The 15,323-nt window shown below is 36.6% G+C and overlaps 1 protein-coding gene and 1 pseudogene across 3 annotated transcripts in view; one reads left to right on the forward strand and one right to left on the reverse strand.

Annotated features, from left to right (window-relative positions):
• Positions 1-15,323, forward strand: part of PRDM5 (PR/SET domain 5) — a 218,744-nt gene that overhangs the window by 94,410 nt on the left and 109,011 nt on the right. For 2 of the 3 annotated variants that reach the window (XM_003271328.3, XM_012507638.2), the window contains exons 4-7: positions 703-877; positions 3,408-3,582; positions 5,363-5,484; positions 10,484-10,563. In XM_003271328.3, the coding sequence (XP_003271376.1) occupies positions 703-877; positions 3,408-3,582; positions 5,363-5,484; positions 10,484-10,563 (552 nt within the window). Of the gene's footprint in view, positions 1-702; positions 878-3,407; positions 3,583-5,013; positions 5,107-5,362; positions 5,485-10,483; positions 10,564-15,323 lie in introns of all 3 variants that reach the window. The other variant, XM_003271327.3, reaches the window with a different exon arrangement.
• On the reverse strand, positions 11,364-11,464 carry LOC115836122 (annotated as a pseudogene).

Here is a 15,323-nt window from a genome sequence, read left to right on the forward strand (position 1 = left end):
TTATCTATTATTTCGACTATGTCTGATTTCTGTTTTCCAGGACTTTTCTAAAATATCTTGATATGTTGATGGTGGACCTTGTTTTTTTTTTTTTTTTCTTTTTCTCGTGTCTGTTATTTCGTTGGGATTTAGAGAGACCAAAGAGGTGAGGTACGCATGATGGCTCCGTCAACACCTTGAACTTCTCAGATGTCTAGTATTTTTTCTATTTCGGGACCAGGTTTCAGTAAATTCTTTCAGGGGACGAACTTATTTGCACTTCCTCTGGTTTGTGTTAGAACTTGAAAGGCATTTTTTTTTAAGTTTTGTGTTAGTGTTAATAATAATGAAATCGTTGATATCTCATTGCTGTCTGTCTGCATGTGTAAATGACACTGTTGCATGACAACTGCATTTATAGGCCACCACAAAGTGTTGCTTGCATAAGGCCAGTTAGTGATGCAAAATTCACTTTAAAAATTGGACATAATTATCCATATTTCATTTGACATGTGTAAATGTCACTGTCTTTTTGTATTTGTATTTTATTTGCCAGGTAACTGAATATTGTCACCTGCCTTTTTCAGCACCCAGATCAACTAGAAATAAAAAAAATGTAACTTTTCATGCACACATAGTACTCCATTAATGTATCTTAAAATTATTTCTTAATTACTATCAGAAACAAATGAATGGTTCAGCATTTAAAAAAATTTGTTTCAGGAAGGAGAAAACATTTTCTATTTGGCAGTTGAAGATATAGAAACAGACACGGAGCTTCTGATTGGCTACCTGGATAGTGACATGGAGGCTGAAGAGGAAGAACCGCAAATTATGACAGTCATCAAAGAAGGGGAAGTTGAAAATTCTAGAAGACAATCAACAGCGGGCAGAAAAGGTATTGCATCTTTAACTGGTGATCTGGGAGAAGAAAAGTTGTAGAAAAAAAATGTAGTTTAAACTGTGGTTGAATTATAGTTGCCTTGTAATATGGCATTCTCAAATAAAGTTAGTTTTTGTCAAAATTATTCTCAGAGGGTATCCTGTGGTGGACTCATCTTTGTTACAGCAGGAAAAGTATGTTGGGAGTGGGTGACGGATGTACCCTATAGGACTGCCTAGGCTGCAGGCAGGGCTGCATTGCTGGGGCAGCTCCCGGCTCTCACTGCTCTCACTGGCACATTGGGGTAATGAGTAGTGAGGATTTTTGTAGTCTTGCCATAGCTCTGCCACCAATCAGTCTTGTAACTTTGGGCAAGTTGCTGACTTTCTGAAACTTTACTTTCTCATCTGCATATAGGAAAAGGTGACTGTGGAGGTGAGGTACACAAGAGAGCCTGCTGGATCCGAAGGGGATTGATTCCTCTTGTTTGGGATCTTTTGGGAACCTGCAGCTTCTTGGCATCTCTTTCTGTTCTGATCACAGAAGCCTGGAGGATTGCTAGGTTGCCTTAGTGTGGTTACCAAAAACTTTCAGTGACCGTAGGTCAGAACTTCCTCAGTCAATACTGCAGCCACTTGCTTGTTAACTGCCAGGGAATAATCAATTATTACTGGCCTTGTTTCTGTTATGTTGTGTTTTACTCCTAAGGGAAATTTAAAGGATATATGAATGATGCTATAGGTATTCACATTTTGTAATAGGCCTCGTCTTAATCCTTTCAGGCTGTTACAACAAAATACTTTAGACTAGATACTTGGTAAGCAGCAGAAATTTATTGCTCACATTTCTGGAGCCTAGGAAGTCTGCCAAGGTGCCAGCAGATTTGGTGTCTGGTGAGGGCCCGTTTCTAATTAGATAGCACCTTCTAGCTGTGTCCTCATGTGACAGAAGGGACAAAAAAGCTCTCTTGGGCTTCTTTTACAAGGGCATTAAGCCCATCCATGAGGACAGGGTGCTCATAACCTAATCATCTCCTAAAGGGCCCACCTCTTAATACAATTCCATTGGGGTTTCAGTTTCAGCATATGAATTTTGGGGATTCATGAACATTCAGACCATAGCAGGCTGATACTTACTATACAGTACTTTTCCATTTTGTGTAGCAAAGCCACTTCAGAAGTGATACTGGTTTTATTAGTCAAAGTGGTAGTATGCTTTTCCTATACTTTTTTCTGTTCTAACTGCATGTTACTGGCTGAAAAAGTGTGAACATTCTGTCACCATTGCCAGCTTATGCTTCTGTTTCTTTATTTTAGTTGAATTATTTAAGGGGAAGATAAGGACAGGCTTATATGCATTATGCTGTTTGGAATATCATATTTTGGGTGATGGGAATTATTTCTGTGTTATTCTGTGTTTTCTTTGTTTTTGTATTTTATTTTTTCTCTGTTGTCCCCAGGGCAAGTTATTTTGTCCATTATTTTAATTTAAAAATAAGTCATCTACTTACCTATTACAGCCCTGATTTCTGCTTTAGTTATTAAAATACCAGTTTTCATTATCTTTGTAAAAAGAATCAACAGAAACTTTAAACAATTTTTTAAACGTATGAACCAAGCACTTGCATTGTGGCTATTTTTATTTTAGAATTCTTAGTTTTATTTAGAAAAGCAAAGAAACAAAATAAAAACAAACTCAGCAAACGAAACAAAGAAGCCACTCAAATGTCTAACAATGAAGAATTTGGTTAAATAAATTGTGGTACTTTAAGTTTAAAAATACGCCAACATTTGACTTGAGAAGATGTTAAATGGGAAAACATATAAAATTGTATATAAAGTATGATCCTAAGTTTACCTCTTCTTAGACTGTGCATAAAATATGTATGCACTAAAGGCAAGTCAGGCTTGCCAGTAATATTATGACAGTTGTCTCTTGCTGATGGGGTTATTGGTGTTTTTTATTTTCTGCATTTTCTAAGTCTAATTTTATTTCATAATCAGAAACAAATGTGTAACTTAAATAGCACACTGAGAAATTTGGTAGGACCTGCATCAGTCTGTATGGGACCGTGTAGCCTAATTCACTCTACTAGCTTAATCAGCACTGTTTTTATGACCTTGGTCTTTTTTCACATGTATGTGAGATTCCCCTTGGTAATTCAATATAGTTTGCATCAGTTGGATTTTTCTCCTTGTGAAGGGAAAAATGAGCTAAAAATGACCAATTTCAGGAATAGTTTTTGTTTTCTAATTTAACATTTTGATCTGAAAAGTTAACATTATAGGATGAATTCACTAAGGAATTTGACTTTGTATTAATTTGGTGAAATACAAGTGACTTTGAAAATAATGTATTTCTCTCTAGTAATACTTGCTATTATTTTTTGTGGCCAAATACTGTTAATATTTATAGTGATAATAAGAATTTATTCATATGGTATCATTAAGCACAATTAATTAATTAATTTAAAATTAGAGCAAAACTGAGCATTTCTTGGCTGTGAATTTTTGTCTCATGAATATGCTTCCTTGTGAATGTGCAGATCGCCTTGGCTGTAAAGAGGACTATGCTTGTCCTCAATGTGAATCGAGTTTCACCAGTGAGGATATTCTTGCTGAGCATCTTCAGACATTGCACCAGAAACCCACAGAGGAGAAAGAATTTAAGTGCAAGAACTGTGGGAAGAAGTTCCCAGTTAAGCAGGCTTTGCAGAGACAGTGCGTATATTAAATAATGTCTTTAAAATTATAAGCTAACACAGTTTATTCCATTCGGCTTAACTCATAGTTTTTAACCTCTGTGTGTGTGTGTGTGTGTGTGTGTGTGCACGCATGCACGTGCATGTTTGTGTGTGAGAGATTAAGCATTTTACATAGGTATTGTCATTAACTCATCTTTTCTTAGTATAGTATGTTGATTTTTAAAATATTCAAATTATGGATTTTAACACATAAACACTGTTTATGGTAATTAGTTTTTGTCCATTTAATAATTTGCCATTATGTATCAAGCTTACTGGTTTAATCTGAAATTCAGATATGCCTAATTTAGTTACTCCTTCGAGGTAACAGACTTTTAGTTGTCTATGTTTTATATTCCTTCTAGAATCTGTTAAAAAAAAGTTTAAGAAATGGGGAGTTCAAAGTATAAAGAATTCCTGGACATTTTGGGAAGCACTGTTTATTTGAGAGCAACTTTGGAGGAATAATTTAAAGATGCATAGGTCCCAGATATAACAATATGATTAATTAGATGATCCCACACATAGCTCTATACCCTTTTATATTTTAACAATTTATATTAACAACTTAAAATTATCTTTATTTAAGTATTTTACAGGATCAGAAATTGTTAGAAGTGAGAAAGTGGGTACACGCATTTGTAAAGTTTTATTTTTTTTACTCATTAAAGTTTTTAATTTTAATCAGATAATTGAATTTAAGTAATTTAAGAGCATATTTACATATTGGATGCAACTGTAGACTCTCATTGTGTTGAAGCCAATTACTTCCAATATGAAAGTAATATAAATTGTCCCATCTCATCAACATATGTCTTTCTCTCTTCTCTTACGTGCTCCCATCCTGCCATTTACTTTCTTTCTCCAACCTTAGCTTCTCATTTTAACAGAATGTTACCTTACTTATGAGCAAGAAATCTTTAACATAGGCTTTAATGTTACATTTTTACATTTTTGTATTTCATTGAACTAAAATTCTGAAATATGCTACATTTCATACTAAGACTATATGAATATTATATGCATCAACTTTTGCTTATAAAAATTGAGATGAAAATTGTGCTTAAAACTTAATGTTCAGAATATCAAAACTTTTATAATAGTAGGATACTACATATTTAGAAATTCTATTGTACGTTCTTAAAAAACAAGCAAGGGCTATATGCTTTTAAATAAATAGACATTAAGTTGCATTCTGGTTACCTTTTATTGCATTTAGTATTATATATTTATACAAAAGACACTGCTGAGCAAGAGCTTAAATAAGGTACTACTAAAAATTTGAAAAGGCAAAGACAGAATGAAAAAAGGGATCACGAACATGACTTTATTCAGAGTTAGCGTAGTTTCGTTTTTGTCTTAGAGTTCCAGTTTTTGTTTTCTTTCTCTTTTTCCTATTTCCCTTTAGTGTTCTTCAGTGCACAGCGAAAAGCAGTCTGAAGGAGTCTTCGCGAAGTTTTCAGTGCTCTGTTTGCAATTCTTCCTTCAGTTCAGCATCGAGGTTTTGTGTCTGAGTTATGAAATGGCTGTTAGATAATTGTGGGTCATTTTTTGCATGCATACTTTCATGCTTGTTAGTAATTCAGTTTCACATACCTACAGAATTTAAATGCTTTTCTTCTTACCTGCATAGGTAATGCATGGAATGACCCCGAAACTCTACTAGGGAGCATGTATTACAAAATCTTGCTGATGTTTGAGTTTGTAGGTATGTCTTCACCATTTCTTCCTGTTCCGCTTTGCTGGTTGTCTTGTAGTTTTGAGCAGCACCAGGAGACTTGCCGGGGGGATGCCAGGTTTGTGTGCAAGGCTGACAGCTGTGGAAAGAGGCTGAAGAGCAAGGATGCCCTGAAAAGACACCAGGAAAATGTCCACACTGGTGAGGAGTCATTGGAGGGTCGTTTCCGAAGGGGCTTCCTTTCCCCAGGCCGCAGTGATCTGTTTTTAATTCTCACTCTTGAGGAGAGAGCTAGCTTTTCCATTGTGTTTCACACAGATGTGGAGTGCTGGCAGTGGATTTTTTTCTTTCACTGAACACTATTTCTTTCTCAAGTTGAATTTAGCAGCATTTGTTCTTTTTCCCATTTCTGAATTAGTTATAACTGTAAGCCTTAGTTAAAGTCTAGTTATGTTTGGGTGGTCAGATGCATTAAGAATTAATATTTTTAAATAACAATTTTAAATGTTTTGGCATATGACATTTCTTTTATAAATTGTTAAAATTTATCATTATTAAGTGATGTCCTTCTGCCTTATTATTTTTACAGTAAAAATCCAACTTGTGAAAATACTTACAGTTCTCCTAAGTTAGAGAAAATTGCTAACACATTTTGACATTGGAATTGAATATGTATGGATTAACAAAACAAATATTATTTGAATTCCATCTAATAGCTAGCTAAACAATAAAACAAATATAAAATTTGACTGTCTTTTAGGTTTATCTGCTTAGCACATGGTATACTGTCAGTAAATATATTTTGGCTTAGGGATTAAATCTATTGCAGTGAGTTGAACAGATGGCTGTATTGTCTCAGTTAACTTTTTACTTCTTGTCTTTTTACCTCCATAGACTTCCTCCTTAAAGGAGGTTGAGATTTATGAAACCCTCTGTGTTCTATTCATATTCTTTGTTCATAGTGTTTATTTTTGCCCTTGACTTCTGGGAAATGGGTGGCTATGTGTCTCTGGATGTGGGGGAAAGTGGATTTCTTTTCTCCCTTCAGTTGTTTATTCTTATATTCAGGAGAAGATGATAATCTGCACCCAGCATCTGTATCCTATATTTGTTCATTGTCCAAAAAGTATTCACTTTAATAATAATACAGTTACAGAGGCTAGCGTGAACAACTGCTAGCTGCGACTTTGCATCATTGGTTTGGGCTGCATATTACGTGCAACCTATGGTGAAAGCTCTGTGTAGCGGAAGTAGGGCCTTGTGAAATGCACCTCCAGCTTGGTGCCCTTCACTAGGCTTTTACAGTGTTCCTTTTGAAGAATACACAGCTGACTTAGGGAAGATGGAATTTTTTTCTGAATTCACTATACTGGGATCTTCCCTATGATTGCAAAAGGCAAGCATAACTTTTTGATAGACTTGCCTTCATATATTTTTGATTTTCAATGCTGTTCTAGTTAAAATGCTATTCTTAATTTTCTTCACCTATGTCTGCAATATATTGTAATAGAACTTTCATGTCAGTTTTAAAGTTTAAGTTTGCTGAACTACGTAAAAAACCAGATGCATACGAAACTCTGGAAACTTGCATTCTTATTACTGGGCATGTGGTGTTCAGGCTGTGCTATAAGCACAATGTCTTTGAGGCTTCTTGTAGTTGGCCTTGCATACTGTAATATTATTAATTCTGGAAATTTATGGTGATTTTGTAGGAAATAATTCATAAAAGGAAATCTCGTTTTATATATATTTTTTAATTTGTGGACCATATAAAGTGTAAAATCTTGCTGTATTTTAGCTAATGGTTACTATGCCATATGTTTTGCTGGGGTTGGTACATGATGTCATTCTCTCATTCACAGTATGTCTCTTGCTTCTCCCCTTTCCTCCATGGGCTGCACAGGCCTTTGAGGAAAGAATAGTCCCTATTGGAGATAGCAAGCAAAGAAGCTCTCATATACATGGTTGTAGAATCCTTTATTATAGAAAGGCAAAGGCATTCAAAGAAAGAGATCTTTGATGGCAAATGTTTTTTTGTTAAGGTGATATGAATTGAGGATGATGATGAGAGAGAAGCTGAATTTTTCAATATGGATCACATTTTTCCATAGCAACCATAACATGGGTAGGTAGGTTCTCAGACCAGCTCCTAGAAGCATACTTAGTTCACAGTGTGTTGAAAGTTGAGTACTTAAGTGATTTTGTATTCAGTACAGTTGTATTAATTTCCTCACATGGCCTACTGGTGTAAGTAATGTGTTCCTAAATGTTTTTGAAAGTTTAAATCTGAAAGTCAAATATCAGATTTACCTAAATAGGAAAGTTAAGACAGTATAACATCTAGTTATGGCTTTGCAGGTGCTGTTATCCATGAGTATAGGGGAGCTAGTAGAGTGGTGAGGCTCCTCACAGTTACTTAAGGGGAAACAGAGAGTGAAGGGGCTAAGCTCTTCCATCACTTCCCATCTTTCCCTTTTGCTTAGATTCCATGGTTGCTGACAAGAGACTTTGCATTAATGAGAAATAACATTTATCTACATTCTCAGATGAATAGTCATAAATTTTTCCTGTGTGTCTTCTCAGAGGAGCTAGGATTCTTCTAGGGTGAAAAAGAGTAGAAGCCATGAAAAGGAGAGAGAAGACTGAAGATTGGGGATGAGGGTTTGATGTATTCCCTTTGATACCTGCAGGCAGAGCTGTGGCAGGAGTGCAGGGGTAAAGTGAGAGTGGTGGGTGGAGAAATCTGTTTCTTTCTCTCCTCTCTCTCCTCGGACCCATCCAGTGGGAAGGAGTAGGGCCTAGTATCAAGGAGTAGTTGCTATGAGGGCTAGGACAGGGCAATAAAGGATTATTGGTGGAAGATGGACCATCCCAACTAGTAGGACCTGGAAAAGAGGGAATATTCTTTCTGAATGGTGCCTCATGTATGATATGTTTAGGAAATTGATGACCAAATATATGCTACCAGATATTCATTTTGCCTGGGAGAATTTTCTCCTTTAGTAGCCATGTTACTTTTCAATCACTGAGAAGCATTTTCTTGGCTATCATATTTAGCCTGCTAAAAACAGTGCATTAAATGGAATAGGCAACTTGAATAATAAGACAAAAATTCATATTTGCCATTGAAAGTGTATTTCTCTTTCATAAATGCAGTCCTATAATAAAACGAAATCATTTTGTAATATTGATTTTACTTGTTTTAGATTTGCTTCAAAATATAGAGAAGTGGGGGAGTGGATGGGATTGAGGTTGGGGCGGGAATGGTCATGGTGAGTCATTGTTGGGGCCAGGTGATGGATAGATGTTGATTCATTGTACTATATGCTTACTTTTTGTATATTTGAAATAAACCAATTAAAAGTTGAAAACATATTTTATGGTTATTCATTGTGGTGCATTTGATATTATTATATAACATTTAATAATGTTTGATTGCCTCTTCATTTCTATAACAACTGTGAAATTTGAAATATGAAATGAGCTACTGTAAGCATAATCACTACATAAGACAGAATCTGGCTTTGAATAATAGTATGAATTGCCAATATATTGTTTTATTGTACTTTATTTCTTAACATTAACTTGATAAGCATATACTTAAAGATTTTATAAGACTCTAGTGTTGGAAAGAATAGTCTATAAATTCTATCTTAAAAAACCCAGCTGATTAAATAAAATATTCTGTTGAAATGTAAAAGAATTAACACAATCACTTTATGAATTAATAAATTTAGTTTTTTCTTTTACAAACACATTTCGTTAATTTTAATTTTGATTTGAATTCCTTGTGGATATATCATTTTCTCTTTTAATACTATACAGTATTAGTACATGGAAAAGTGAAAGGCCTGTTTTATATATGTAGAAAGGTGGTATATGAAGCTGTGAAGATGTCTCAAATTTAAAAAGAAAGCATTTACACAGAATGGGAGAAAATATTTGCAAACTACCCATCTGACAAGTGATTAATAACCAGAATATATAAAGTGCTCAAACAACTCAATAGGAAAAAAATCAAATAATCTAATTAAAAAATAAAGAAAATATCCGAATAGACATTTTTCAAAAGAAGACAAATGGCCAACAGGTATATGAAAAAATGTTCAGCAAAATTAATCATCAGAAAAAATGCAAATCAAAACTACAGTGAGATATCATCTCACCCTAGTTAAAATGGCTTCTATCCAAAACACAGGCAATAACGAATGCTGGAGAGGATGTGGAGAAAGGGGAATGCTTGTACACTGTTGGTGGGAATGCAAATTAGTACAGCCTCTTTGGACAATGGTATGGTGGTTACTCAAAAGACTGAAGATAGAGCTAGCAATTCCACTGCTAGATATATACCCCAATGAAAGGAAATCAGTATATTGAAGAGATATCTGCACTCCCATGTTTATTGCAGCACTATTCACAATAGCCAATATTTGGAATCAACCTAAGTGTCCATCAATGAGAGAATGGGTAAAGGTAATTTTCTTAAGTGAAGTAAGCCAGGCACAGATGCACAAATTTCACATGTGCTCACTTATATATGGAAGCTAAAACTAAAACTATTAAACTCATGAAGATAGAGAATAGAATGATGTTTACCAGAGGCTGGGAAGGGTAGCGGGGAGGGGGTGAATAAAATGGGATAGTTAATAGGTGTAAAAATATAGCTATAATGAATACAATCTATTATTTGATAGCACAACAGGGTGACTATAGTCAACATAACTTATTGTATATTTAAAAATAAAAGAATAGAATTGGAATGTTTCTAACACAAAGAAATGATAGATGCTTGAGGTGATAGATACCCCAATTACCCTGATGTGATTATTACACATTGCATGCCTATATTGAAACATCACATGTACCCAAAAAATACATACACCTATTATGTATCCATAATAATAAAAATTATGAAAAGGTATATAAGCTTCTACATTCTCTTGGGAGCTTGGGTCTTTATTCTGAAGGCTCCCCTATATACATGTTAATTAATTTGTATGTCTTTTCTCTAATTAAAAAATAATTAAAAAGAAGATTTAAAATATAACTTACTCTTTAAATTTAATGAATATATCTACAACACTGAATTGTTTAGAATTCTAAATTATGAAGATGAACTTACATGTCACCTCGAAATACTATTTGTTGTTCCTCTTAATAGTCTCATTTAAATCATCATGGTATTTTATTTCTATTTTAGGAGATCCTAAGAAAAAGCTTATATGTTCAGTGTGCAATAAAAAGTGTTCTTCAGCATCAAGCCTACAGGAACATAGAAAGGTCAGTAAGATAAAAATTCATCACAGTTTAATATCTGTCTTTAATAATTTTAATATGTTTTATAGTAAGTATAAAAGTTACCAAGTTATTATTTTGATGTGAAAAGATAATCTGAAAAATCAATGGCAATTATTAACTCTAACAACATTAGCAACTATTTAATCTAATTTATAACAAAATAGAATTAAATGGAGTTTTAATTTTTGCTCTTGTCATGACAAGGTCCAATATATTCACACTATATTTTATTATTATAACAAAGATGTAAATGATCATTCTTAATTTCACATATTGTTTCTTTTAGCATAGCTACGAGCATGAGATATTTTCTTTACAAAAGAGAAGGAGATGGTATTTGTGAAAATAAAATTTTACTTTTGTTATGGTTTGTAAAATGAGTTTTTATCTCTGTTTATATATAGATGTATTACAAAGTAATTTGACAGGACTTAAAATTATATGATTTTTAATCCAGTAGCTCCAACCGTGTGCTGTGGATTTAACTTATAACATGTGAGGTAGCTAAATTATTGTGTTGATATGTCTGAGGTTATATCTTGTATGTTTAGTGATTTTGATCCTTTAGGAGAAATAATAGGACAAGCACCAGACTAGGAATCAGGGTAGTGGATTTCTTTTTCTGTCACTAACCTTCCATGTAACATTAGGCCTTCCTTCTCCCATTTATAAAATGGGACACTGAATTGATCAGTATTCTCTTGTTTGTTTGTTCTCTATGTACCATGAAACTACTTTTTCTTGGTTTTCAGTTTTCAAGTGGCAGTCTTATTAGATTGTTTAGAGATATGGAATGCTTTATTAATTTGTGTGTCCTCCTTGTGCAGAGGCCATGCTAATCTTCTTTGTTACATTCCAATTTCAGTGCTACTAAAATGAGCACTGAGACTGCTTTTAAAAGAAAAATTTTGCGCAGAATGCCAATCCAGAGGACCCTTTTATAGGTCTTTTTTCCTCCTTCCCCATCACCCTTACGGCTTCTGAGGCAGAACTGCTAAAGCAGTTCATCTTCTGAAAAGACAAAACAATTAAGTCTACTGGAATAGATATCTTCTAAGCATCCTCTTTTATAATTCTATGATTTATTTTTCTGACCCATTTAAATCTTAGAGGTTGAAATTTAAGCTATTTTACCAAATAGAGCAATGGTTCCCAACCTTCTTGGTACTAGGGACCGTTTTCCTGGAAGACAAGTTTTCCAAGGACCAGGGAGTGGGGGAGGAGGTTTTAGGATGATTCAAGCACATTACATTTATTGTGTACTTTATTTCTATTATTATTACATTAAAATGTATAATGAAATAATTATAAAACTCACCATAATATAGAATCAGTGAGAGCCCTGAGCCTGTTCTTTTGTAGCTAGACGGTCCCATCTGGGGGTGATATGAGACAGTGACAGATCATCAGGCATCACACACTCCTATGTGATGGTAATGGAATACAGAAACTATAACTCATGCCTCCTGAGTGGTCTTTGCAGAATGTTAATAAGTTGCTAGCTCAATGTAGCCCTTCCTTCATTTCAGCCATAGTCCCTCACTATTCAGCCTTTCCAAATCCATAGGCAACTTTGATTGACTCCAATTGGAACTTTTCTTATAGTTGAGAATGTCTAATGTCTAATAGAGTTAGGTTGCAGTATTTCACCTTGCCAGTAGATGATGCTGTATGACAATGCCAAATTATACTATAGTCTAGTATCTTAAATTACTATTTATTATCTCATACAATGATAAGGTATATTATGATTCTTGAAAATAATTTGGGAGTTCAAATTTTAAAATATTACCCTCCAAATTAATTTGGTACACTGTAAATTTTATAAAATCTCATAAAAATATACTTTAGCATTTGGCATAATTAAATAGTATTACTTATTTTCACTTTAAATATGATCTTTTTATTAAGCATTTTTTGTTTTTTTAATTTTTTTATTATACTTCAAATTCTAGGGTACATGTGCACAGTGTGCAGATTTGTTACATATGTATATATGGGCCATGTTGGTGTGCTGCACCCACTGACTTGTCATTTACATTAGGTATATCTCCTAATGCTATCCCTCCCCCCTTCCCCCCACCCCATGACAGGCCCTGGTGTGTGATGTTCCCCACCCTGTGTCCAAGTGTTCTCGTTGTTCAGTTGCCACCTATGAGTGAGAACATGCGGTGTTTGGTTTTTTTGTCCTTGCGATAATGAGAGGTGACAGTGCTGGCAACCCTCACAGCCTTTGCTCGCTCTCGGTGCCTCCTTGGCCCTTTGCGCCCACTCTGGCCATGCTTGAGGAGCCCTTCAGCCCACCATTGCACTGTGGGAGCCCCTTTCTGGGCTGGCCAAGGCTGGAGCTGGCTCCCTCAGCTTGCCGGGAGGTGTGGAGGGAGAGGCCCCCGGCGGGAACCAGGGCTACGTGAGATGCTTGCGGGCCAGCGTGAGTTCCGGGTGGGTGTGGGCTCGGCGGGCCCACACTCGGAGCAGCCAGCTGCCTGCAAGCCCTGGGCAGTGAGGGGCTTAGCACCTGGGCCAGCAGGTGCTGTGCTCAATTTCTCGCTGGGCCTTAGCTACCTCCCCATGGGGCAGGGCTGGGGACCTGCAGCCCGCCGTGCCTGAGGCTCCCCCCGGCCGTGGGCTCCTGCGCGGCCTGAGCCTCTTGGGAGGGGTGCCACCCCCTGTTCCACGGCACCCAGTCCCATCTGCTACCCAAGGGCTGAGGAGTGTGGGCGCACAGTGCAGGACTGGCAGGCAGCTCCACCTGTGGCCCTAGTGCAGGATCCACTGGGTGAAGCCAGCTGGGCTCCTGAGTCTGATGGGGACTTGGAGAACCTTTATGACTAGCTAAGGGATTGTAAATACACCAATCGGTACTCTGTATCTAGCTCAAGGTTTGTAAACACACCAATCAGCACCCAGTGTCTAGCTCAGGGTTTGTGAATGCACCAGTCAACACTCTGTATCTAGCTACTCTGGTGGGGACTTGGAGAACCTTTATGACTAGCTAAGGGATTGTAAATACACCAATGGGCACTCTGTATCTAGCTCAAGGTTTGTAAACACACCAATCAGCACCCTGTGTCTAGCTCAGGGTTTGTGAATGCACCAATCAACACTCTGTATCTAGCTAATGGGGACGTGGATAACTTTTGTGTGGACACTCTGTATCTAGCTAACCTAGAGGAGAGGTGGAGAACTTTTGTGTCTAGCTCAGGGATTGTAAACGCACCAATCAGCACCCTGCCAAAATGGACCAATCAGCTCTCTGTAAAATGGATCAATCAGCAGGATGTGGGTGGGGCCAGAAAAGAGAATAAAAGCAGGCTGCCCCAGCCAGCAGTGGTAACCTGCTCGAGTCCCCTTTCCACATGGTGGAAGCAATAAATCTTGCTGCTGCTCACTCTTTTTGTCCACGCTGCCTTTATGAGCTGTAATGCTCACCATGAAGGTCTGCAGCTTCTCTCCTGAGGCCAGCGAGACCACGAACCCACCGGGAGGAATGAACAACTCCAGATGTGACGCCTTTAAGAACTGTAATGCTCACCGCGAAGGTCTGCAGCTTCACTCCTGAAGCCAGCGAGACCACGAATCCACCAGAAGGAAGAAATTCCAAACACATCCAAACATCAGAAGGAACAAACTCCGGACACGCCGACTTTAAGAACTGTAACACTCACTGCGAGGGTCGACAGCTTCATTCTTGAAGTCAGTGAGACCAAGAACCCACCAATTCCAGACACAATAGTTTGCTGACAATGATGGTCCCTACAAAGGACATGAACTCATCCTTTTTTATGGGCTGCGTAGTAGTCCATGGTGTATATGTACCACATTTTCTTAATCGGGTCTGTCATTGATGGACATTTGGGTTGGTTCCATATCTTTGCTATTGTGAATAGTGTTGCAATAAACATACGTGTGCATGTGTCTTTATAGCAGCATGATTTATATTCCTTTGGGTATATACCCAGTAATGGTATATACGCATATATGGCTGGGTCAAATGGTATTTCTAGTTCTACATCCCGGAGGAATCACCACATTGTCTTCCACAATGGTTGAACTAGTTTACAGTCCCACCAACAGTGTAAAAGTGTTCCTGTTTCTCCACATCCTCCCCAGCACCTGTTGTTTCCTGACTTTTTAATGATTGCCATTCTAACTGGTGTGAGATAGTATCTCATTGTGGTTTTGATTTGCATTTATCTGATGGCCAGTGATGATAAGCATTTTTTCATGTGTCTTTTGGCTGCATAAATGTCTTCTTTTGAGAAGTGTCTATTCATATCCTTCATCCACTTTTTGATGGGGTTGTTTGTTTTTTTTCTTGTAAGTTTGTTTGACTTCTTTGTAGATTCTGGATATTAGTCCTTTGTCAGATGAGTAGATTGCAAAAATTTTCTCCCATTCTGTAGGTTGCTTGTTCGCTCTGATGGTAGTTTCTTTTGCTGTGCAGAAGCTCTTTAGTTCAATTAGATCCCATTTGTCAATTTTGGCTTTTGTTGCCATTGCTTTTGGTGTTTAGACATGAAGTCCATGCCCATGCCTATGACCTGAATGGTATTGTCTAGGTTTTCTTCTAGGGTTTTTATGGTTTTAGGTCTAAGATTTAAGTCTTTAATCCATCTTGAATTAATTTTTGTGTAAGGTGTAAGGAAGGGATCCAGTTTCAGCTTTCTACATATGGCTAGCCAGTTTCCCCAGCACCATTTATTAAATAGGGAATCCTTTCCCCATTTCTTGTTTTTGTC

Source organism: Nomascus leucogenys, chromosome 7b, assembly GCF_006542625.1.
Source record: "Nomascus leucogenys isolate Asia chromosome 7b, Asia_NLE_v1, whole genome shotgun sequence".
Classification (NCBI taxonomy): Eukaryota; Metazoa; Chordata; class Mammalia; order Primates; family Hylobatidae; genus Nomascus; species Nomascus leucogenys.